General features: G+C 42.9%; 2 protein-coding genes across 2 annotated transcripts; one reads left to right on the forward strand and one right to left on the reverse strand.

Moving 5' to 3' along the window:
• Positions 1-264: 264 nt before the first annotated feature.
• LOC119287549 (DNA-directed RNA polymerase I subunit 1-like) lies at positions 265-13243 on the forward strand. Its single transcript, XM_037567108.1, has 21 exons — positions 265-321; positions 428-609; positions 708-867; positions 959-1252; positions 1861-2037; positions 2142-2318; positions 2394-2547; positions 3525-3712; positions 4148-4411; positions 5209-5297; positions 5368-5515; positions 5657-5863; positions 5954-6256; positions 6925-7066; positions 8731-8936; positions 9099-9301; positions 10061-10259; positions 10376-10692; positions 10853-10993; positions 11105-11912; positions 12382-13243. Exons 1-21 carry the CDS (start codon positions 319-321, stop codon positions 12985-12987), a joined length of 4968 nt encoding a protein of 1655 aa, XP_037423005.1. The 5' UTR covers positions 265-318; the 3' UTR covers positions 12988-13243.
• A 595-nt stretch (positions 13244-13838) lies between these two features.
• LOC119287550 (electron transfer flavoprotein subunit alpha, mitochondrial) lies at positions 13839-17007 on the reverse strand. The gene is made up of 8 exons (XM_037567109.1): positions 16857-17007; positions 15988-16170; positions 15613-15824; positions 15274-15434; positions 14763-14921; positions 14592-14644; positions 14296-14436; positions 13839-14195 (listed from the first exon to the last, which is right to left on the reverse strand). The coding sequence occupies exons 1-8, from the start codon at positions 16938-16940 to the stop codon at positions 14118-14120; spliced, it is 1071 nt and encodes a 356-aa protein (XP_037423006.1). The 5' UTR covers positions 16941-17007; the 3' UTR covers positions 13839-14117.
• Between the last annotated feature and the right edge of the window lie 7689 nt (positions 17008-24696).

The following is a 24696-nucleotide window of genomic DNA, read 5'->3' on the forward strand; positions in this document are numbered from 1 at the left end:
TAGAAAGACAAATATTTAGGAATGGAGAAAGTATTATAATAATGAAAACCACGCAGCCAGACGGGCCGATGAATTCGGTCAGTCGGGCCAAGCCAGGTTAATCTTTTGAGAACAGCGAGCCCACTTAAGGCCACCGCCTCCCGTGCGCGCGCACGCTGGGAGGCATGGGCTTATTACGATGGGCCTGCCGCGGTGGTGAGCGTTAAACCCTCTCCCTCCCTCCTCCCTCCCTCTCGCAAAAACCCTAGCCGCCGCGAACCGCTCCGACGCCCCCCTCCCCACCCCCTCCTCTCCAACGCCGGCGGGCGGCGGCGCGCCATGGCGAGTTCCTGCTCCCTCCCTCCCTCGTCCCCGCCGCACGCCGGCGATTTCTCAGGCCGTAATAACCCCGTCCGTCCGTGTGTGTCTGTCTGTTTTTCCTCACCAGGAGCAGGAGCAGGCGACGTCGGTGGAGGTGGATTCCATCCTCTTCGGCTTCTACACCGACGACGAGGTCCGGCGGCTCAGCGTCAAGCGGCTCACCAGGTCCGAGCGCCTCGACGCCAAGATGTGCCCCGTGCCCGGCGGCCTGCTCGACCCCGCCATGGGCCCCGTCAACGCCAACGACACGTAAGCCAGCCTCCCCCCTTCTCCCCCTTGTCTCTTCTCCTTCCGGTGTTGCTAGACTAGATTGATGGATGATTCTGTGCCGTCCCGACTCCGAGCAGCTGCAAGACCTGCGCGCAGCAGCCCGGCAACTGCCCGGGCCACTTCGGCCACATCGAGCTCTCCAAGCCGCTCTTCAACCCGCTGCTCTTCGACACCCTCCGGGACCTCCTCCGCTCCACCTGCTTCACCTGCCGCAAGTTCCGCCTCAGCGCCCAGCTGGTAACGCCTCTCGTTGTCCATCCTGGCAGTGGTGATGTGATAATTCCCCTTCCATGGATTCATTGTATGATTTCGGGCCTTTCGTTGTCAGGTCGACAGGTACGCCCGTGAGCTTGAGCTGCTGGCGAGGGGCGATGTTGTCCAGGCCAAGAACTTGCAAGATTCCGCTGTTTCGGAGGAAAGCGTTGAAATGGACGAGGACGGTTCGGTTGATAAACCGGCGCCCCCTTCTGACCGAGGGAACAAAATCTGGACATCCATCCAGTTGAAAGAGGCCCATTCTATCTTCTCCAAGCTGATGAAAAAGCGGGTGAACAAGTGTGCAAACTGTGGCATGAAGAACCCGCCCATCAAATGCCAGATATATGGTTGGCTCACCATTCAGGTATATCTCGAGCTGTACCACTGTCATTGTCTGAAAACCTGGACCTACTTCATCCTGCTTCTGCTTACAATATGTTGAATTTCAGTGTTCCTGAGTAAACCAGGTGTACTTACCTACCTTCTATATACAAACTAATAACGTTAGGCACATTAGGACAGAGGATAGGCCAAATTTTCCTATGAACTGCGGCTCTGTATATTGCTATTATTCCTCCTGTTCACTAGATGAAACCCAACAAGAACTACTCCAACCAAAAGGAATACAAAATTAAATAGAGAAGGCGAGAAAATTTCCGATTAAACCAATGAAAGCTAGACATAATCTTGTAGCTGTGCTTTTTCTCTTACTCTACCATTCTACAAGTTTGCTTGTTACTAGCTACTCTGCATATCCTTGTTGAGGTTCTATATATACTTGCACTTGTTTTATCATCTTGGATGCCTTACATTGTGATCTCTAGGTTTCATAGTGCCTTGATCAACACTATTACTGCCCACCTCTACTTCATGTTTTGCATGTGTGATTTAATCCTTGATGTCGTCATCTCACAGTCTTTATGTGTATAGCATTTTCTTGCATCATAGGTCCTCATTGTACGTGATTTGCAGGGTACAGATGGTTCTGCTGTAAGAAGAAAAGCAATCACCGATTATAATCTTGAAGGAGATGGCCATATTTCCAACCCAAATGGAACTGGTGTTTCTGGTCTTATGGATGATAGAGTTAAAGCATCAAGCAATCAAACAAAAGACCTTTCTGATGATAGGCCTCTCTTGGCTACAGAGGTTGCATTTTCATTTCCTTTTTGGTTTTGAAGTCACATTGAGATGCCTTGTGCATGTTCTACAGGCAGCACATGACTGAGTTCTTTCTTTTTGAACTGCGTCAGGTTGAATCTATTCTCAAAGACCTGTGGGAAAAGGAAGCCAGGTTCTGCATGTTACTATGCGACTTTCAGCAGAATTTATGTGTATCAGAAAAGAGGAGGGGCTATGAGATGTTTTTCTTGAAGAGTATGCTTGTGCCACCAAATAGATTCCGTCCCTCAACTAACTCTAGCCTTGGAGTAAGTAGACCATATAGTTGTACTAATTCACCGAGTCTTCTTCTAAACTAATCATGCTAATTTGTTTGGGTATAGATTATGGAACATCCACAAAATGTTATGCTAAGTAAAGTGCAAGAGGCCAATCTTGCGCTACAGCATGACAATCCTAATCACATGGATATTCTTACAAGATGGAGGGATCTGCAAACAAGTGTAAATTTATTTTACGATAGTAGTAAAGGCCTTGGTTAGTATGCATTCTTTCCTTTAATGAATTAGACCATCCCTTTTTGTTCTGACACTCGACCAAAAAAACCCGCAAACATGTTACATGTATCTCTGGATTCCTCTACTTAGATAACTGGTTGAATCAAGTTTCGGAATGCTATACATGGTAGCTGTTACCAGTTTGTTCTCAGTTGTTTATATGCAGTCATATATGTCAATTCATGATAATATGGATTGGATTGCTTCTTGCTTCTACAATTTCGACCCTAATCAGATTATGCTCTTATAATTTGGTAGAGTTCTTTCTGCCTTGGAGTTTCTTGCCTCTATTCTCAACTAGATCACCTAGTTTCAGGGTTATATATATTAGTTAAGAACAGGAATTACGTAGCGCCAATAGAATTGAATTGTTATGTGCCCTTCTTATGGGCAGTGATTAATGTGAATGTAGTGCCCTTGCTGATTTGGCTGCATTGTTATGACCTACTCCCTCCGTTCCAAAATGTAGGATGTATTGATTTTTTCTAAAAGTCAAATCTTCTTATGTTGGACCAAGTTTATAGTAAAAATATATTAATACCTACAATACCAAATAAGTAAAATAGATTTCACGATGAATCCACTGATGCTGATTCGGTATTGTAGATGTTGATTCTTTTCTCAATAAGCTTGATCAAACATAAGGAGTTTGACTTTCCAAAAAATAGAACACAATATATTTTAAAACGGAGGGAGTATCAACTTAGGAAATGCTCAGAATTTTGTTTGTGCTTGCGTTGAAGAATTATGATGCACATGCAGATATATTTGTTGTCATTGATAATATTTATGATTGTTTTTAGTAGAAGTCTTATGGTATTACCTTCATAAATATTATTAATGGGCTTGGTTTTACATGCATTAATATTTCACTAATGGGCTTGGTTTTACATGCATTTTATACATTTATCCCCACTAAGAAGTCTGACTCTTCCGAAATGTTTATGCTGGTGGCAGTAAAAAGCGATAAAGATGGTCATGGTGTACGGCAATTGGTGGATAAGAAAACCGGGATTGTTCGACAGAAAATAATGGGCAAAAGAGTTAATCATTCCTGCCGGACAGTTATATCTCCGGATCCGTTTTTGGCTGTTAACGAAATTGGCATTCCTCCTGCTGCTGCTTCAAAGCTGACTTATCCTGAGGTACTTTCATCATGGATTGACCTGCATTTTCTTCTGTATTGACATCTAATTAATATTTCTATGGTTATGTTTATGTTTGTGCTCTAAATATATTTGAAATATCCACCAGCCTTTTCTTTACCGCTGTAGACATGCTATCTTACTAGTGTTATGCTATCCAATAAAGCACATGACTCCTGGTAACGTTGTATCCTTTCTTCTTGAACAACATTGAAGTTGGATTGGTTGCTAGTTATTAAATAAGAGGTACTTTTTCTTATTGTTGAGTTAGCAGTTGCGTCCCACCTTTTTGGGAGATGCGGGGAAGAGAGAAGACACACCATTATACAGAAGATGTTTCTCTTTTTATGGATATATCTTAACCTGCATCCAAGCTGTTCTTTTGTTTTGTATGTAATTTACAGGATTCATCATGATATATTTTTTCGTAAGCAGAAAGTGACGCCCTGGAATGCCAAAAATCTGCGAGGAGCTATACGTAATGGCGCCGAAATTCATCCTGGCGCGACACACTACAAGGTTAACAATAACCTGTATAAATTACAGGCTGACCATTCCAAACGTCATCCCACTGCTAAGACGTTGCTTGCTTCTAGAGGATCAATTTCTCAACCAGGGAAGGACCCTAGATGTGAATTTGAAAGCAAAGTTGTATATCGACATATTCAAGATGGTGACATTGTACTGGTCAACAGACAGGTATAAATATTTTGCTAGCATGCTTAACATTCCATTTTCTTCAGTAGCAATACTTGAAAACAAAGGAAAAACCTTCTTCAATCTCATTCCGTTGTTGTTTTAGCAAAGTGTGTTTTTTAATGTTGTTATTATTACTTCTTCGATGCAACTTTTTCCATGCAAATACACATATTTATAATTTATTTGCAGCATTGTTGTAAAGAGGCAAACCCTCTGATCCAAAATACTTGAAGTTCTAGGTTTGTCATATTTTTCTATTTACTTGGTCAAATTAAATTGTTTGACTTAGGACAAACCTAGAACTTCCAACAATGGAATGGAGGGAGTATATGTAATTATGAGGTGCGGGCAGGCACCACATGCTAGTTTTTGTAGCTGTGTTAATTTCTTCATTCTTTTATGTACATAGAGCTAAGCATACAAATCTATATTGGGTCTATGAGGTGCATGCAAAACTACGCTTTCATCTCATGGTTTTATTTAAAATTTAAGACGATATTAAATACCAAGATCAACTGCAATTTTGCATACGACATAAGGCCCATGACTTGTAGCCCTACTTGGCAGGCCAACTTCATAGTTTTGGCATTGCCAGTTTCAGGATGTGTTTCACTATAAAGTCAAAACATGAACATCACAATCTAATAGTGAACTTTTGGCTGGAGTTGCAACCACTCACCACCCTGCTGCCAATCATACTGCTTTAGGTTTTTTGTGACAGCATTAACACTTAGCTTTTGTAGATATAGCGAACTGTTAGTCTACATTCCTAATCCCTCTCTGCTTGTGATTTGAAGCCTACTCTTCACAAGCCCAGCATGATGGCCCATGTTGTTCGTGTGTTGCCTGGAGAGAAGACAATTCGAATGCACTATGCCAATTGCAGGTATTTGGAGATGTCCCTGTTATTTTCTTTTGCTTATATCAAATGATGAAATAATTTTGTTTCTTTTTAGTACATACAATGCCGATTTTGATGGGGATGAAATGAATGTGCACTTCCCGCAAGATGAAATATCTCGGGCTGAGGCCATCAACATTGTTGATGCAAATAAGCAGTACATTGGTCCAAGGAGTGGGGAGGCTGTCAGAGGTCTCATTCAGGTAATACTATGTATATGCAGATGTGTCTTTCACCATGTCAACTGTTGTATAGTCAGTTGCCACATGAATCTATTCTAACTAGCAAACTCACCATGCCTGTGATATTGACAAGCAATAACAGTTGTTTCTGTATTTTTGTAGGACCACATTGTTGGTGCTGTTCTCCTGACAAAAGTGGACACATTCTTGAGCCGTGAGGAATACAGTCAGCTTGTCTATGGGTCTTGTGTGTCCTCAACTCGTGGTCCTTGTCAATCTGGTAAAAGGGTATCCATTGTGAATGATGATGACACATTGGAACTTCTTCCTCCAGCTTTTGTGAAGCCAGAGCGGTGGACGGGAAAACAGGTTAGATGTTTATACAAAGAAACATGTGTGACTGTTGGTCTTGATCTTGACATTGCTTTAAAGTCAGCTGCATTTTTGTTTTGTGTGCAGGTCATAACAACCATCTTGAACCATTTAACGAAAGGCCACCCACCATTTACTGTGGAGATGAAAGGGAAAATTTCAGTACAATATCTAACAGCTAAAGTACGCCATGTTGCTGAAGGAGAAAAACTTAGAGATCCTGAAGAACTAGTTTTATATATTCGCCATAATGAGCTCTTAAAGGGCATGATAGACAAGAACCAGTTCGGGAATCACGGGATAATACATACAGTTCATGAACTCTATGGTGCAGATACAGCTGGAAGATTGCTCTCGATTTTCAGCCGCTTGTTTACATTGTTCTTGCAGGTAACTTTGAAAACATATTTTTTGTATCTTTTCACTATAGGTAGAGTGTCTGACTGCTAGGCTAGTAGTGATAGACAGTAGCACGGTCTACTCTTCCTTGAATTTGGTGCTACTAAAACAGTTGAACCAATTAAACACTCTAGACCTTAGACGTGCTTCTTGAATGTTTTGGCAAAAATGAAGCATTTTCTAGTCATCTTTAGTTACTCTTTTTTAGTTGAAGACTGTATTCCTTTAATACTCATGAGTCATGACCAGCATGATGGCTATCTGGAGCAAATAAAGAATTCCATTGATACTCTTCACCAGCATGCAGCACATATTGGCAATGCAACCAGATAATCTGCCTTGGAAATTCATCTAGACGTGCTATGTAGCAAATAAAGAAATGAAAAGGAAATCTAATCTGGATCTGCATACCGGACTACTTTGAATGGGCCAATCCACTGTTGAGTTGTCTATTTGAGTCATATAGCGCCGCAAGAGGCAAACTGAAGACGTTTAGTCCTGTGCTGAACCATATTGTCATTCTGCGGTAGATCATGTGAAAAACTTACCCAGCTGCCACAACAGCGTGATACAACTTACTTTTGTATAAATAGATGAATCACAGTACTTTTAGTTGCAATTATGTTACTGTTGGTCTAAGATGCATTAAATTCTTGCAGTTTCATGGATTTACTTGTGGAATAGATGATCTGTTACTATCCCAAGAGTCAAATAATGAGAGGACGGATTTTTTGTCGAAAAGTGAGGAACACAGTGAAGAAGCCCATAAGAAATTTCTGTGCAAGAAAGATGTTGATACAGGTTTGTTCAACATTATCTGGACAGCAAATACTTTGTGTGCAAGCCACGAATTCATAATGATTTTGTAAATGATTATGAGGACAGCTAGTCTCTCTCATTGAGATGCTCTATGGGAGTATCAAATCCTCAATCCCATTGTTTAATGAGTAAAAATAGTTTTTTGCTTGGTTTTGGGAACAGTAAGGGTCCCAACTGAAGAAGTGAAGAAAATAATCACAGATCTTAAGGACCCAATCATCTTGCGTTCACAAGATGCTAACTGACAAAATGGCAATTGCTCCCAAATAAACTAACAAAATAGCAATTCCTCCAAAATAACTGTCCTTTTCTTGAGATGTTACTAGTCCTGAAAACAGAAACCTTGTCAGTCTGTGAACAGTATTCTGAAGTCTGCATGAGGGGGGCACCTAGGTAGCTTTTGCTGTGGTACCTGCCTAATTTGCAGTTCTGGCGTTGCTGGGCTGCGTAACACTTTAAAGGGTGGCCAGGGCTGAGGTTGCAGTGGCCCATCGAAGCATAGTGGTGCCGCGAAATAGAACATAGTGCCTTTTAGAATACTGACCGGATGTTTGGTGTGTGTTATCAAAATATTTCTCGTTCCTTTGCGGCATGTGACCAGTATTTAAAGAAAATTCTAGATCCATCTGAGTTGCCACTTCTGCTTAGTGCTTTCAACGAATAACAAATATTTCGACGTTGGAAGTTTTACCTGTGATGATTTGCATTTTTTGAAATTGCAACTTAGCTAAATGCAGCCGATGTGTGCGTGCTTGATTCACAACAGGCTGATTAGGGTTGGACAATTGTCCGGATACCGGTTAATATGTCACTGGCGGCGGGGCTCGTACTTGTCGCGAAGAGACCCTCACGCTTAACAACTTCTTATTTATTATTGCATGAACAAAAATGGATTGCATGCTAGTTAAGGATGACTCGATTTACCACAAGACACAAACTTTATCTTTTCTCCAATTAAAGTGGTCTCATTGTTTAATCAAAAACACTTTCCTACATACCTATGTGATTATGTCTACCTAATAACCAATGTTGTCGGTATCAGGATTCTAATCAAAAGTACTTTTTATTGGATCGTAGTATTAGTTCTTAAAATATAACAAATTTATACATTACATAAATATAATTCTAATGGATTATCGACGTAGCTGTTTGGGAAACATAAACATTCTATAGATTTTTTTCTCAAAGGTTATTATGTTAGATGCGCTACCATTTACAAAGCATAGCCCATGATACACCCATGAACAAGAGAGCTCATCTCGTGGACAGCTGAGCAAGTGACTTACTTGAGAGACTTCTCTGCATCCCTTGTACCACATCCATCAAGGAACAAGGTATAAGCCAGTTTATTAGTTTCTTTGATCTGCAGCGACTACATCTAATCTGGGCTGGGCTACAAATGTGGGATCACATATAATCATATTTTTCTTGTGGTACTAGCAATTTTACAAGTCATATTGTGATACTTTTGTATTGTTTGCCTCTGGTGAAGTCATACAATCGTAAGATGCTTCGATAATCCTAATAGCCTACTTTCCATCTGTGGTATTAATGGGCTGGGCTACCTCTTTAGCCCACAACAGCAGCCTTTCTGTTTGTACTCAAATTGGAGCTGCAACCTTATTACATTTGCTATTTTTATGCAGATCTAGTGGAATTGCAAATGAACATCGAAAAGGTTGTTCGGAGAATAGGAGAATCTGCGAACGTTGCGTTGGATAAAGCAATGTTAAGCGAACTAAATGGGTTAACAACTAAGGTCAATAAGAACATGTTTCCCTATGGTCTACAAAAGCCCTTTCCTAAAAATTGTCTCACTCTTATGACTGCAACTGGAGCAAAAGGAGGCGATGTAAGTTTTCTTTCCAGGGTTGCTGAACAATGCAATATTCTGTATTGAACTCGAAATATATTGGATGACCTGGGAAAGTGAATTGTTTCATGGAAGATACAATTCTAAACTCGAAGCGTACCTACTTGGCCTAATATCCTGCCACTTCATTTCTCTTGCTAGGTTAATATGACACAAATCTCGTCATTGCTAGGCTCACAAGATTTAGAAGGAGCGCGTGTTCCACGAATGATATCTGGGAAGTCATTACCTTGCTTTCCACCATGGGATAGTTCTTCAAGAGCTGGTGGTTACGTCAGTGACAGATTTTTAACTGGTCTCCGTCCTCAAGAGTACTATTTCCATTGTATGGCTGGCAGAAATGGGTAAAGGTTTCTTTGCTCTTTCTAATACTTAAGAAACTACCTTTTTATGCATCAATGCATACACTTTCCCAGCGTTGTTTGACATTTATAGCTTTGTTTCTAAGCAGATGTTTTGTTTTTAAATGTATATCGATTTATATCAGGCATACTTGGCTGTTCGTATTTGTTAGAAGTGGAGACAAGTGAGTTGCACAAATGGTCTAATTACTTCCTATTATAAATCGTTCGCTTGTTTGCCCTTATTTGACATAGTATTGGAAACACACAAAACAATGTTACTTCCGCACAACATTGCACACTCTTTCTTGCATCAATCACTTCACAAACAATAATGTTGACATCTCAAAATCATACTTAAGTTCTGGCCTGGATCGGCGTGCCAAGCTTTTAAACTTGCTCCGTGGACATAAGTATTCTTGATGAACCAATGCTATTTGGATATGGAGTGGTTGATAAACTTGATAATATGTTGATGTGAAGCCCGTTGGAACACAAGAAATTTGATCTACCTCCAGTTATCGCCTTCTCTCGTGTGTTTGCAGCATCCCCGTTTAGTATTAACGAAGGAGAATTATTATTCTCTTGGTGGAAAAGAAAATATTTCTCATATAACAGTGATACTTTCATATCCTCAATTGGCAATCTCATCTCATCATTATAATCAGAATATCAGATATATCATCTCCTTAGAGCCATCCATTATTACATGTGCAGTGGCTTTTGTTGTTATGATGTTTAGCTTGTGTATGTTCATTGCAGGTTGATTGACACAGCAGTCAAAACATCTCGTAGTGGATATCTTCAGCGTTGTCTTATCAAAAGTCTCGAATCATTGTTCGTTTCATATGATCACTCTGTGCGTAATGTTGATGGATCAATCATACAATTCTGCTATGGAGAAGATGGAGTTGATGTCCATAAAAGTAGCTTTCTCAAAAAGTTTAAAGAACTCGCTGATGTAAGACATTCACATTCCCAATTATAAAACTACCCAAGTTAGACTTGTAGTATGCCTTGCTCTATGCATTTGTTTGATTGGACTGCTAATTGTTTGCAATTTGTTCCAAATCACAGAATAGAAAAGCTGTGTCTGACAGGCTTGCGAGGTACAAGGGTGAGCTTGATATCTACAATGGCGATCCCCTGTCATTCAAGTCCAAATACATTACTAAACTGCCTCAAGTGCTCACCAAAAGCGCAACAAAATTTCATAAAGAAAACAAGTGTTGCTGCCGCAAGCTTAAAAAGAAGTGTCGCTGCCGTTATAACATCAAGGAGGAGGAACTAATGAAGTTACTGAAAGTCAAGTACGTGGCTAGCCTTGTAGATCCTGGTGAAGCTGTTGGTGTGATCCTTGCTCAATCCTTAGGAGAACCTTCAACGCAGATGACGTAAGAGCATTTCTGCACATCTGTTTATATGAACTAGAACTATATTATGTGCATTTCTTCAATATCGACTCCATTTTTTTTATTTGTTTCGGGGTATATTGCATTTCTTATCTGGGGACCCATTCAAAATTCTTGTATACATTTTTGTCATGCCCTGCAGACTCAACACTTTCCATCTTGCTGGAAGAGGGGACATGAATGTCACACTTGGGATGCCTCGCATACAGGAAATCCTAATGAAAGCATCAGCTAACATTGGCACGCCTTATATGAAGTGCCCTGTGCATGAAGGCAAGAAGAGGTGAGATTTATTTGTTTTTATTTTAAAGATGTGATATCAACTTTCTCTATAAAAAGTAAACAAGAATTTCAACAAGATACTTGCACTAATTCTCTACATGTGGATATTTAGGAAGGATGCTGCACGTCTGGCCGAAAAACTAAGGGGTGTTACGTTGGCTGATGTTGTGGAAGGAATTGAAGTATGCACAGTTCCTTTTCACAACAGTAATGGGCATATTTCGAGTCTCTATAAGTTGCATCTAAAACTATTCTCACCAGACTGTTACCCTCCTGAGTCGGAACTTACAGTAGATGAGTGTCAAGCATCCTTGAGAACTGTGTTTGTTGATGCAATGGAATATGCAATCGAAAAACACCTAAATTTGCTACACAAAGTTAGTGGAATCCAGGAAACAAGGGTAAAGGACACTGAGAATTTACCATCAGAAGGTCCTGAAGAATCCGAGGGCAGACCTACCGACGGTGACGAGTCTGATGCGAGTGATGGCGACGATGAAAATGAGGATGACTTGGGAGCTGATGCAGAAAAGAGGAAACGACAAGAGAATGATGAGATGGAGTATGAGGATGATATTGAAAGTGAAGATGGCATGAACAGTGACCCTGATGAAGAGACAAAACATGAACTTGATAATGAGGATGATCCAGCTGAGTCTGGTGTTGAATCAGAAGAGAATGACGAAGGACATTTGTCAGATTCCAGTAACAAGACTGCAAAATTAGAAGGCGGGCTGGCAGCTACTAAACTCAAGAAAAAGAGAAATGAAACGGTGGAAAACTTGAAGGAGCAGAAGCAGGCACATATAACCCAGAAACGCAGCAAAAAGTTAAAGCTGACTGTTCATGTTGAAAGCGCAGATTTGAATTTTGAGGTTCACTACATCTTGCACAAGGAACCACATATTTTACTATCCCAGGTACCTCATCATAAACAGAACACTATATGTTTGCTTTTCTTTCAGATGGTAGTAATTGAATACGACATAACTTACTTTTTTTTTGTTAGTTCCTCTCTGAACATGTGTTGATCTGACTATACTATGAATCAATGGGGAACTTGTATCATGCCCACCGTATGCTTATGGTCTAAACTTTTCTCGTGCTGTTCAATTGTGTCACGGCAAGCACTGCTGCTGACATCTTGTAAGTTTAGTTGTATATTGTTCCAATGAGTAATGGCATTGCAGTAATCCATCTATGTGTCTTAGAAGTGATACATGCATTTGATTAGGATCATGTTATGTTTTGGATTTAAAAGTTTGTAGGCAATTTAAATCAGTATTTGAGAAAGTTAGTTGGACCAGGCTTTCTGCGAGTCTATGGGATTTATAAAACTTTGGGCATAAGAAAATCTGATAGAAGATGCCTTTAATTTTGCTTTTCCAGATTGCCCAGAAGACATTGAGGTCCCTATTTGTCAGTGGATCCCATAACAAAAACATAGGTCTATGTAATGTTATTTGGCCAGAGAAGAAAAAGAAAGGTGAAACTGAAACCAAGCAAAAAGAGACAGAGAGGGAAGAAGCCTATCGAGGGCTGCAAACGGCAGGACTGGACTTTGAGGTATTCTGGGATCTGCAGGACTTCTTGAACGTCTGCAAGCTTACATCTAACGACATACATGCTATGTTGAGGACATACGGGGTGGAGGCTGCGAGGGCCACCATCATTAACGAGGTGAAGGCCGTATTTGAGCCCTTTGGCATCAAGGTAGACCCGAGGCACCTGAGCCTAGCGGCTGATTACATGACCTCGGGAGGCTCCTACCGACCGATGAACAGCCTCGGGATGGCCCGGTTCTGCACGTCGCCGTTTGGCAAGATGAGCTTTGAGCAGGCCACGAGGTTCATCACGGAGGCGGCCTACCATGGGGAGGTGGACAACCTCACGGGCCCTTCGGCGACCGTGTCCCTGGGGAAACCGGCCAAGACCGGGACCGGTGCCTTCGGGCTGATGCAGAATATCACCCTGGAGGAGCGGGCGGTGATGTAAGAGTGCCCTACTCGGACCTTGCTTTGGCATAGATCACAAGAATCTGTTGCTGCGTGTCCAGCCATCACTCGTGTGTTTTGAAGGAATTAGTCATGTGAATAACTTTTTTGTGCTTGCTAAGAGCAAAGCGATGTGATTCTCACCTGTTTGTATCTACTATACTACTCATGTAGCTTAAGTTTCTGTCTATTTGGTACGATAGATGCATCCGTTGCATTGCAGTTAGCTTAATTTTCTTCCCACCTTTGGTCATCGACCTGGACGCTTTAACTGAATTCATGGTCCTCTCGTCGTTCAATAGTACTACAAAGCAAAAGCTGTTTGAAACGTCTTATAAAAACAAACAGAGGGAGTATCTGTTTTAGTACATGCCTATGTAGTTCTTCGACACTAAGTGGTCGTGACCTGACCTCTTATTTGTTACTCCATTCGTTCAGAAATACTTGTCACAGAAATAGATAAAAATGGATGTATTTAAAACTAAAATGCATCTTCGACAAGTATTTTCAGACGGAGGGAGTATTAGCTTGGAAGATGTTCTTATATTATGCGGCGGAGGGAGTATGTACTACCAGCTCTTAGCAGCCTATCATATCATAGACTTGCACCCACACCTCGTAGACTTGCAGTTATTCACCCTACTAGCATGCAAAATTTCTTACAAGTCCTCGCGTGTGTGCATCATTTTGTGCACAGCGAGATGCATGTTAAGTTGTACTCACTGTAGAAGTTAATCACACCACACAACCACAAACCTGCATGCACTTCTTTCGGAGCCTGCTCTTTGCATATCTGATTCCAAAGCCAGGTCCCCATGAATAAAATTTGTAGTACAAGTAACAAGCCTGCTCTTGTAGTGAGTCAAATGTTGTACCAATAGCTGGATTAACCACGACTTCATTATTATTCCCATGCACTCAATATTCTGGTGCATATATGTACAAAACTGGGGAAATGAGTTTTAAAAAATGTCAACTGTGAACACATTCCTCCAGTTATGCTGCTTGCAACACCGCTATCCAGCAAGGTGCTTATTAACCAGCCAACCATACAACAATGACACATTTCGACGAAAGCCCCTTCCACGCATTGACGAGGAACATGACGGATGATTGACACGCTCCCGACACTTATTTCTTGTCTGGGATCTTCTCCAGGAGCTCCTCGAGGACCTGGAACAGATCGCCAACGATCCCGTAATCTGCGACCTGTGCAGCAGAAACAAAAACCAGGGCGGGATCAATAACAGAAGTCGATATTTGGGGTTCGATGCTCCAAGCTCAGTCTGCGGGGGGAGCGGAGTTGAACCTGAAAGATTGGGGCGTCCGCGTCTTTGTTGACCGCCACGATGTACTTGGAATCTCTCATCCCCGCCAAGTGTTGTATCGCCCCTGAAACCCCGAAAGCAATGTAGACCTCAGGCGCAACGATCTTCCCGGTCTGCCCAACCTGTGGAGAAATCAGGGCGTTAAGATGATACATCAGATGGTAACCGACGCGGAGGGATTGTATACCGAGTACATAAGCTAGGGGCAAGATCAGAACATGAATCATTTAGTTGCTAGTATTTGGTTATGCCACTCTGATAGACTCGAGGAGCTTACTTGTAGTTCATTTGGCACATATCCTGCATCGACGGCAGCTCTGGTCGCACCCACTACACAAGGGGGGAAATTCGTAAAACCGTGTGCACAGGAATGGATTTTACACGAGGCCTGGCTTTCACAGGTTCAGTACCACCTAGGTTCAATGGACAATCAAGTAAAAGCGCAAACCTGCGGCGCCAAGTTTCTCTGCCAGCTGCTCCAACAATTTGAAATTCTCGGCGCTCTTCAAACCTCTGCCTCCAGTGACTACCACACGTGCATTTGCCAGGTCTGGCCGTTCTGTATCTTGGGATGTAAGATTCACCCACGAAGATTTCCTTGAGCTTGCTGCACACCGAATTAAAGAGTTTTACAAATACGTGGCATGATTTATAGATCCGTAAAAGCATGTTTTGTAACACTAAATACAACCCGCAGATGCACGCACACACCAGTGATACTACCACCCACACCCAAGCATGAGCGCGTGCTCAAGACTGAACTATGGACTGTAAACAATACTAACTGCCTGGAAATGGAAATCTAGTAATACTCAAATCAGACCTTGAACTTTTAATTGCAGAAGTCAGAATATTATCTTAATAGATCCAAGGTCCAAGAAAGGTAATGCAGAATTAACAATAACAACTCTATAAGGGGTGTTGGCAATAAAATAATATGGTGAGGAAGCTATACAAACCTTCACTGAGGAAAGAGAGATCAACCTGGGTTATAGGCGCAACTTTAGTTTCTGACATAGACTCGGTAGCTGGAGAAAATGATGTTGATCTAATGCTCATCATACAAGGAGACTCCCCAGTATATCGTACAGTGCAGAGTGCATTTCCAGCATAGATTGGCCTTAAAAAAGAGTATGTATTAATCAAAATATGATATATATCATCGAGTTGGCTATGCTAAAACATCAAGGCATATGATGATTACCCTACGAATAAAAGCAAAGGTTGCTGTCCATCTTGTATTGTTGATGAATCACTACTGATAAAACAATACAAAACAGTGGAGTGGAGTATCGTACCTCACAAAGACCCGGGGCTCAGAGATTGCAGTGACGTCCGTGACAGGGGAGACATCTAGAAGAGCCGCGGCGCGTGGAAGCAAATTCTTCCCGAACGATGTCGAAGAGGCTATAACATGAGAGTATCCCCCTTTCTGCTGCACGGAGCGGAGCAGCTCGGCCCAAGGCTCGGCTAAAGGATGTGCAAATATGTCTGAATCTGCAACAAGAACCTGCAACGCAAGAGAGCCGACAGATAAACAAATGAACATCTGCTTCCTTTCTCGCCAAGTTCTCTTCACCCTCTCAGAAGTCAGAACTGAAATGGCAAAAGAAAAAGAAAGATGCAGTTATGCAAACACAGATACTAGCTGACTAGTCAGTAAGTAACAATACCTCATTGACCAATGGGTGGCTAGATGCAGCATGCTCAGCAGCCTTATGCAGAGTCGGTCCGGATCCACCGAGGAGAAGAGACACCTTATTCTCTTTGGCGATGGCCTCGGCGGCCGCCAGTGCGCTCAGAGACGAGGGCTTCACGAGCCCGCCTTCGTGCTCCGCTATGATCAGTGTGCTCACCTAGCAAGAAGGAGAACACGAGAGTCAAGCTGCGAGGGTCGAGGCCTGTGGCGGCGGATCCACCATGCAGGAGACACAGGGCAAACTAACGTTTTTTTAGGTGATGATGATGCTGAGGCAAGACTGAAATTCAATAATAATTCAGCAGAAGTAATGGCATAAGGTAGCTTCCACTCAGGTGATACAGACACAGAATGCAGCATTAGGAAGAGGCCGTCGCAGGCATGTACAGGATGGATACGAAGGAAATGAATTCATAGGATAGGACCCTGAACCTAGCACAGGTGAGGCAATAGCCTGAACCCAATCCAATCCAAGGAGGAGTGGAATGAATTGTACCACCACTGAACTCTGGTAATTCCATTCGCGTGTGAAAATCTTTACAAGATCAAGACGCAAATTCTTCTTCCTTTACTTATAGCATTCCCACGCTACTCTGGAGCGGAGTAGGCAGTCATGGAACTGAAACTGTCCGAGAAAGACAGAGAGACAGAGTTGGTTCGCCCCTCCTCCCCTCGCCTCGCCGCGGTCGTCGGGCTGGTCCGGCTGGCCACCACCACCACCACCACCGGTGCGTCCGTCATCGCCACGGTCGCCGGCTCTCGGACGGGGACGAGGCTCTACCTCGGAACCGGATCGGATCGAACGCGCGCGTAGGGAGGGGAGAAGGGGGAAAGGGGACTCACGAGCCTACGCAGCGTCCTCTCTGCCGCGCCGCCGGCGCCGGCTCTTCCCCGCCGGAGCGCTCCCGCCACCACCGCCGCCGCCATGAGCCTCCTCTCTCTCTCTCTCTCTCTCTCTCTCTCTCTCTCTCTGAAACGGGGCAATTCAGTGAGCAGAGATGTGCTCCGGGGGTGGAGTAGAAGAGTAGAGAGACGTCAAGCAACGGACTAACCAATCTGCGCACGTGTGCATCGCGGTCCAGATTTTACTGCCACGTCAGCCTACATATCTGATCCATTTCTGCATGGCTAATGGAAAATGGAAAAGCATCTCTCCGCGCACTCTGCAAAAGCTTCGAATGCACTTGTCTGTTTTAAAGAAAATGCATTCCAACTATGATATGCATTTTATTTATTTATTTATTTATTTATACCTGGTCATGATTCGGTATTTTGGAAATGCAATTGATGAATTTCAGTGGTATTCCCACTTTCCAACGGTTTTACTAGCACTTCTTTTCGCACAGGGTTCTCCATAATCAAGATTCTCGAAAACTGCCCATAAAATTTGGTTCGGTTTTTTAAGAGCATCTCCAACACCGATTCTTAAATCGTGTGCATACGTCTGGACCACGTGGTTCGAACGTGTTGTGTCATCCAATGTTGGTCTGTATCGGTCTGCATAGCGGTCTGGACGCACTTTTTGCCACAATTCAGAGACAAACATGAGGGTCTTTGCGGGCGTACGAACAACACCCATGCCTGCTTCTGACCAACCCCAAAACCCTCCCCACTCGCACGCACGCATTCCTGCCACACGTGTCGCACGAAGTAACATGATCCAAACGCCCCCTTTACCACCTATATTGCCACATCAAACAGGTGACATAAGCGAAATCTTTTTGGTTTCTCAGACTTAAAAATGTTTTATCTCTTAAGTAAAAGTTTCGTTTAAAAATCCGTCTCGATAAAATCTTCAAAATTACATCTCATATTGATATGTTTCGACGACTTTTTTGTGCCAAAAGTTGCCATGATATTTACACTATCATTGCCATAGAGTATACACTAAAGTTGCCATGATATATTTCATCTATTTTTTTCTTCTAGATTTAAAACTACTGTTGTATTTTTAACTACTTTCCATGACCAATTTTATTAATTGACCGTGGCAATTTTGGGTAATTAACCACGACAAATTTAATTCATGGGTCATGGCATTTTTAGTAATTCGTCATGCCAAATTTAGTTTATAGACCGTGGCAATTTTATTATTTGTGACCATGAAAATTATTTTTTTGTGACGCACCGACCCGCTCAAGCTTCGCCGCCGCAGACCTCCTGTCTCCAGCCTCAACTCCGGCCGCTGCATCGCCCTGAATAGACTAGAAACTTGCGGCGCCATTCTGCTGCCCTGACGATCTCGGTAAGCTTCTTTTCCCTGGTCATAGATCTGTTACTAGGGTTTTGCTGGTATTCGTCGGAGTTCATGGATGTTCGTCACTGCCCTCCTTTCCTTTTTGTCCTAGATCCATAGATTAGACCCAAAAGCCACGAAATCTTGTGCGGCTGCAGTTTTCGTGCATGTTAAAACATTAGAACATATCCCTACTGCACCAGATTGCTTCTAGGGCTCCTCTGTTCTTCCTCCGTTATTTTGCAGATGAATTTATCTCCCTTTTTATGAAAATGGTAGATCCAAATTTATACCGTCAATCTGCGGAACTTGTTTGTCCTGACACTTAGCAAATTACATCCTTGGTAGATCTTGAATGCCTCTAATCATGGCGGCTTACACCGCCGGTTTAGCTGGCTTATCCATATATAATTAGCCCTTGTTTAAGCCGCCGTGATAAACGTGCACTGTAAACTTTAACTTGCAATCCCACCAACTAATTTAAGCCAGTGAATTGTTTTCTTTTAGATTGCACTTTCACCATGCCGCCAAAGACGATGACAACTTGCAACTGGGTCCCTTCCATAGTCACCGAGAGCACTCTGAAAGATTTTTGTCACCGTTGGGTATTTACCTGAAACAAATGTCATGTCTTATCGTGCTCCTGACCCGGACGAAGAAAGACTGCAACCAAAGGACGGCGAGATCATTGTCTTCACCGACCATATGAACCGGGGCTTTACGCCGTCCGGCTCAAAATTCTTTAGAGATATCCTGCATTTCTTCAAGCTTCATCCACAGGATATTGGACCCAATTTCATATCCAACATCTGTAACTTTCAAGTTTTCTGTGAAGTTTATCTGCAAGAAGAACCCACTGTTGAGTTCTTCAGAGAATACTTTTATTTGAACCGCCAGAATGAATACACCAACGGTCCCAGCTTGGAGCTTGGCGGGATCTCAATTCAGCACGGACGAGATGCCATCTTCCCTCTAATAGTTTTACCGAGCCATCCTAAGGACTGGAATCAAACATGGTTCTATTGCCAGGACACCTCACCATCTGATGAAAAACCGATGCCGGGTTACCGTGCGGAGCGTCTTGACACCACCTACAACCTCCCTGATAAACTGACTGCCGTCGAACGCAAGAAACTTATGCCAAAGATCAAAAAGGTTCAAGCTTTGCTGGGAAACGACTTAACTGGCGTTGACTTAGTCCGCTGTTGGGTCGCATGGCGGATCATCCCTCTAAGCCGCCGACCCGGCTTGATGTGTAATTATACCGGAGGAACAGATTACCCTCTGCGCCATAGTCCTCTACGTTTGACCAAAGAGGCCATCGTTGAAATGGCGAGCACTCTTGTTAACAGTAAATATGAAGATTGCAGCGTCGTGGGTTTAAATCCTTTCTGCAAGCTTAACCCGGCTCCAGAGGTAAATCCTTTTAACTTCTTCTCCCTCAGCAGTTAAGTATTCGAACATATTTCAACATGTTATCCTTTCCCAGGCCAAATCTGATTTTTGGAAAGCCAAATATGACCACGAGGCTGCCAAAAAAGCTAAAGCTGCTATGATAGCCGCCAAGAAGACCAACAGAAAATCTAGGAAGAAACAAACCGCTTCTGAATTACTCAAGCTGGATGACACCTCTGAGTCGGAGGTAGCTCTTGATTCTCTTGGCCAGTTTTTTAACAACCTTATTGACACTGACTATTATCAGGGTGACACGGGAACCAGCCATGCAGTCGAAGACGAGGTAACTATTATTTCCTCCGACTCAGAACCTTTACCAAGACAGAAACCTCAGCGGGTAATCCGGAAAGTAATATTTTCACACCCCTTGGCTTATTTAGATCCTCATTTTCTTTTGAAACGACAGCAACATGAGAGCCGCTGCCAGAGCCGGACCGGCGGAGACAACAATTTACTCCGGTTTACCAAAGACTCCTCGGAAACGTCAAAATGAGGTTTCTTTCATCCTTGACCTTTTGCCCTTACCAATGAGTTTATTCTATTGCTCTCTTAACTGAGATTGCACTTTTGCAGGAGGTCTCTCGTTCTTCTGGTGATTCATCACAGACTCAACTACCGGCTTTCAAGACTGCCCCTGGGTAAGGATAACTGCCTCTCTGTCTGTTCCTTTATATCTTTGTCACCATGCTGACTCATCACAAATTTTCTTATAGTGGTCAAGCAAAGCCTAAAAAAGCAAAGGTGTCAAAACCGGCCGAGGATCCAAAAACTGTTGAATCTGAGCAGCCGCCTCTTGTACCAGAACAATCTGAAGCACTGGAGGATCTTGTTGTCAATATTCATCCGGTTTTCCTGAGCCGTCTGTTGATGAAACCGCTTGTGATCTCTCAAATGTTGAACCGCCAAGCTCAGTTAAGCCGCCAGAGACCCATGGCGATGATATTTTGATTACTGGTTCCAGATTCGTTGAGCCGGGGAACCCAACTATGCTGGCAAAACACTCCGCCAAGCAAGAAGTTATGGAGAGACAGAAAGTGAGATTTGATGTTTCTCATTATGCTCACCTGAGTATAAGCAATGTGCTATCTGGCTATCTCAGTCAAGCGCACTCCAATTGAGACTCAGAAATTGACATGGTCAAACAGATTCAGCAGAAATATGAGGTACTGAAGGAAATATGCCCTAGAGGCAATAATAAAGTTATTATTTATTTCCTTATATCATGATAAATGTTTATTATTCATGCTAGAATTGTATTAACCGGAAACATAATACATGTGTGAATACATAGACAAACAGAGTGTCACTAGTATGCCTCTACTTGACTAGCTCATTGATCAAAGATGGTTATGTTTCCTAACCATAGACATGAGTTGTCATTTGATTAACGGGATCACATCATTAAGAGAATGATGTGATTGACTTGACCCATTCCGTTAGCTTAGCACTTGATCGTTTAGTTTGTTGCTATTGCTTTCTTCATGACTTATACATGTTCCTATGACTATGAGATTATGCAACTCCCATTTATCGGAGGAACACTTTGTGTGCCACCAAATGTCACAACGTAACTGGGTGATTATAAAGGTGCTCTACAGGTGTCTCCAAAGATACTTGTTGGGTTGGCGTATTTCGAGATTAGGATTTGTCACTCCGATTGTCGGAGAGGTATCTCTGGGCCCACCCGGTAATGCACATCACTATAAGCCTTGCAAGCATTGCAATTAATGAGTTAGTTACGGGATGATGTATTACAGAATGAGTAAAGAGACTTGCCGATAATGAGATTGAACTAGGTATTGAGATACCGACGATCGAATCTCGGGCAAGTAACGTACCGATGACAAAGGGAACAACGTATGTTGTTATGCGGTCTGACCGATAAAGATCTTCATAGAATATATAGGAGCCAATATGGGCATCCAGGTCCCGCTATTGGTTATTGACCAGAGAGGTGTCTCGGTCATGTCTACATAGTTCTCGAACCCGTAGGGTCCGCACGCTTAACGTTCATTGATAATATAGTACTATGAGTTATGTATGTTGGTGACCGAATGTTGTTCGGAGTCCCGGATGAGATCACAGACATGACGAGGAGCTCCGGAATGGTGCGGAGGTAAAGATTAATATATTGGATGATATGGTTTGGCCAAGGGGTCAGGCCCATGGGGCTATAAGTCGGTGCAAAAGGAGTTTTGCGGAGGCCAGGGGGCCAAACGCCGGAGACCCTGGCGTCTGGCCCTGGGCCAGACGCCGAGGCCCATGGCGTCTGGGCCAGATGCCAAGGATTGTGGCATTTGGTCCTGGAGTCCGAGTGGGACTCTTGCCTTTCGGGCAAAACCGACTTTGAGGAGGCTTTTGCTCCAAGTTTCGACCCCAGGGCTCAACATGTAAATAGAGGGGCAGGGCTAGCACCAAAGACACATCAAGAAACACCAAGCCGTGTGCCGGCAACCCCGTCCCCTCTAGTTTGTCCTCCGTCATAGTTTTTGTAGTGCTGAGGCGAAGCCCTGCAGAGATTGTTCTTCACCAACACCGTCACCACGCCGTCGTGCTGCCGGAACTCATCTACTACTTCGTCCCTCTTGCTGGATCGAGAAGGCGAGGACGTCACCGAGCCAAACGTGTGCAGAACTCGGAGGTGCCGTGCTTTCGGTACTTGGATCGGTCGGATCGTGAAGACGTACGACTACATCAACCGCGTTGATATAACGCTTCAGCAAACGGCTACAAGGGTATGTAGACAACACTCTCCCCTCTTGTTGCTATGCATCACCATGATCCTGCGTGTGCGTAGGATTTTTTTTGAAATTACTACGTTCCCCGACAGTGGCATCCGAGCCAGATTTTATGCGTAGATGTCATATGCACGAGTAGAACACAAGTGAGTTGTGGGCGATATAAGTCATACTGCTTACCAGCATGTCATATTTTGGTTCAGCGGTATTGTTGGATGAAGCGGCCCGGACCAACATTACGCGTACACTTACGCGAGACTGGTTCTACCGACGTGCTTTGCACATAGGTGGCTGGCGGGTGTCAGTTTCTTCAACTTTAGTTAAACCGAGTGTGGCTACGCCCGGTCCTTGCGAAGGTTAAAACAACACCAACTTGACAAACTATCGTTGTGGTTTTGATGCGTAGGTAAGAACGGTTCTTGCTAAGCCCGTAGCAGCCACGTAAAATTTGCAACAACAAAGTAGAGGACGTCTAACTTGTTTTTGCAGGGCATGTTGTGATGTGATATGGTCAAGACATGATGCTAAATTTTATTGTATGAGATGATCATGTTTTGTAACCGAGTTATCAGCAACTGGCAGGAGCCATATGGTTGTCGCTTTATTATATGCAATGCAATCGCCCTATAATGCTTTACTTTATCACTAAGCGGTAGCGATAGTCGTAGAAGCATAAGATTGGCGAGACGACAATGATGCTACGATGGAGATCAAGGTGTCGCGCTGGTGACGATGGTGATCATGAAGGTGCTTCGGAGATGGAGATCACAAGCACAAGAGGATGATGGCCATATCATATCACTTATATTGATTGCATGTGATGTTTATCTTTTATGCATCTTATCTTGCTTTGATTGACGGTATCATTATAAGATGATCTCTCACTAAATTATCAAGGTATAAGTGTTCTCCCTGAGTATGCACCGTTGCGAAAGTTCTTCGTGTTGAGACACCACGTGATGATTGGGTGTGATAGGCTCTACGTTCAAATACAATGGGTGCAAAACAGTTGCACACACGAATACTCAGGTTAAACTTGACGAGCCTAGCATGTAACAGATATGGCCTTGGAACACGGAGACCGAAAGGTCGAGCGTGAATCATATAGTAGATATGATCAACATAGTGATGTTCACCATTGAAACTACCCCATCTCACGTGATGATCGGACATGGTTTAGTTGATTTGGATCACGTGATCACTTAGATGATTAGAGGGATGTCTATCTAAGTGGGAGTTCTTAAGTAATATGATGAATTGAACTTAAATTTATCATGATCTTTGTCCTGTTAGTATTAGCATATCTATGTTGTAGATCAATAGCTCGTGTTTAGCTCCCCTGTTTTATTTTTGATATGTTCCTAGAGTAAACTAAGTTGAACGATGTTAGTAGCAATGATGCGGATTGGATCCATGATCTGAGATTTATCCTCATTGCTGCACAGAAGAATTATATCCTTGATGCACCGCTAGGTGACAAACCTATTGCAGGAGCAGATGCAGATGTTATGAACGTTTGGCTAGCTCAATATGATGACTACTTGATAGTTTAGTGCACCATGCTTAAACGGCTTAGAATCGGGACTTCAAAGACGTTTTGAACGTCATGGACCATATGAGATGTTCCAGGAGTTGAAGTTAATATTTCAAGCAAATACCCGAGTTGAGAGATATGAAGTCTCCAACAAGTTCTATAGCTAAAAGATGGAGGAGAATAGCTCAAGCAGTGAGCATGTGCTCAGATTGTCTGGGTACTACAATCGCTTGAATCAAGTGGGAGTTAATATTCCAGATAAAATAGTGATTGACAAAATTCTCTAGTCACCATCACCAAGTTAGTAGAACTTCGTGATGAACTATAATATGCAAGGGATAACGGAAACGATTCCCAAGCTCTTCGTGATGCTGAAATCGACGAAGGTAGAAATCAAGAAAAACATCAAGTATTGATGGTAAACAAAACCACTAGTTTCAAGTAAAGGGACAAAGGGAAGAAAGGGGAACTTCAAGAAAAATGGCAAGCAAGTTGCTACTCAAGTGAAAAAACCCAAGTCTAAACCTAAGCCTGAAACTGAGTGCTTCTACTGCAAAGGAACTGGTCACTGGAAGCGGAACTACCCAAGAAATTGGCGGATAAGAAGGATGGCAAATTAAACATAGGTATATTTGATATACATGTTATTGATGTGTACTTTACTAGTGTTTATAGCAACCCCTCAGTATTTGATACTAGTTCAGTTGCTAAGAATAGTAA

Source organism: Triticum dicoccoides, chromosome 4A (genome assembly GCF_002162155.2).
Source record: "Triticum dicoccoides isolate Atlit2015 ecotype Zavitan chromosome 4A, WEW_v2.0, whole genome shotgun sequence".
NCBI classification, from domain to species: Eukaryota; Viridiplantae; Streptophyta; class Magnoliopsida; order Poales; family Poaceae; genus Triticum; species Triticum dicoccoides.

Excerpts from the sequence above, each read along its gene's own strand:
- LOC119287549 (XM_037567108.1), top strand. Across the intron at positions 2,319-2,393 it reads CAACTAACTCTAGCCTTGGA|ATTATGGAACATCCACAAAA; the intron begins GTAAGTAGACCA and ends GTTTGGGTATAG. Across the intron at positions 4,412-5,208 it reads TTGTACTGGTCAACAGACAG|CCTACTCTTCACAAGCCCAG; the intron begins GTATAAATATTT and ends TGTGATTTGAAG.
- LOC119287550 (XM_037567109.1), bottom strand. The coding sequence starts at position 16,940 with ATGGCGGCGGCGGTGGTGGCGGGAGCGCTCCGGCGGGGAAGAGCCGGC. Across the intron at positions 15,435-15,612 it reads GAGCCCCGGGTCTTTGTGAG|GCCAATCTATGCTGGAAATG; the intron begins GTACGATACTCC and ends CTCTTTTTTAAG. Across the intron at positions 14,437-14,591 it reads ATGTGCCAAATGAACTACAA|GTTGGGCAGACCGGGAAGAT; the intron begins GTAAGCTCCTCG and ends ATTTCTCCACAG.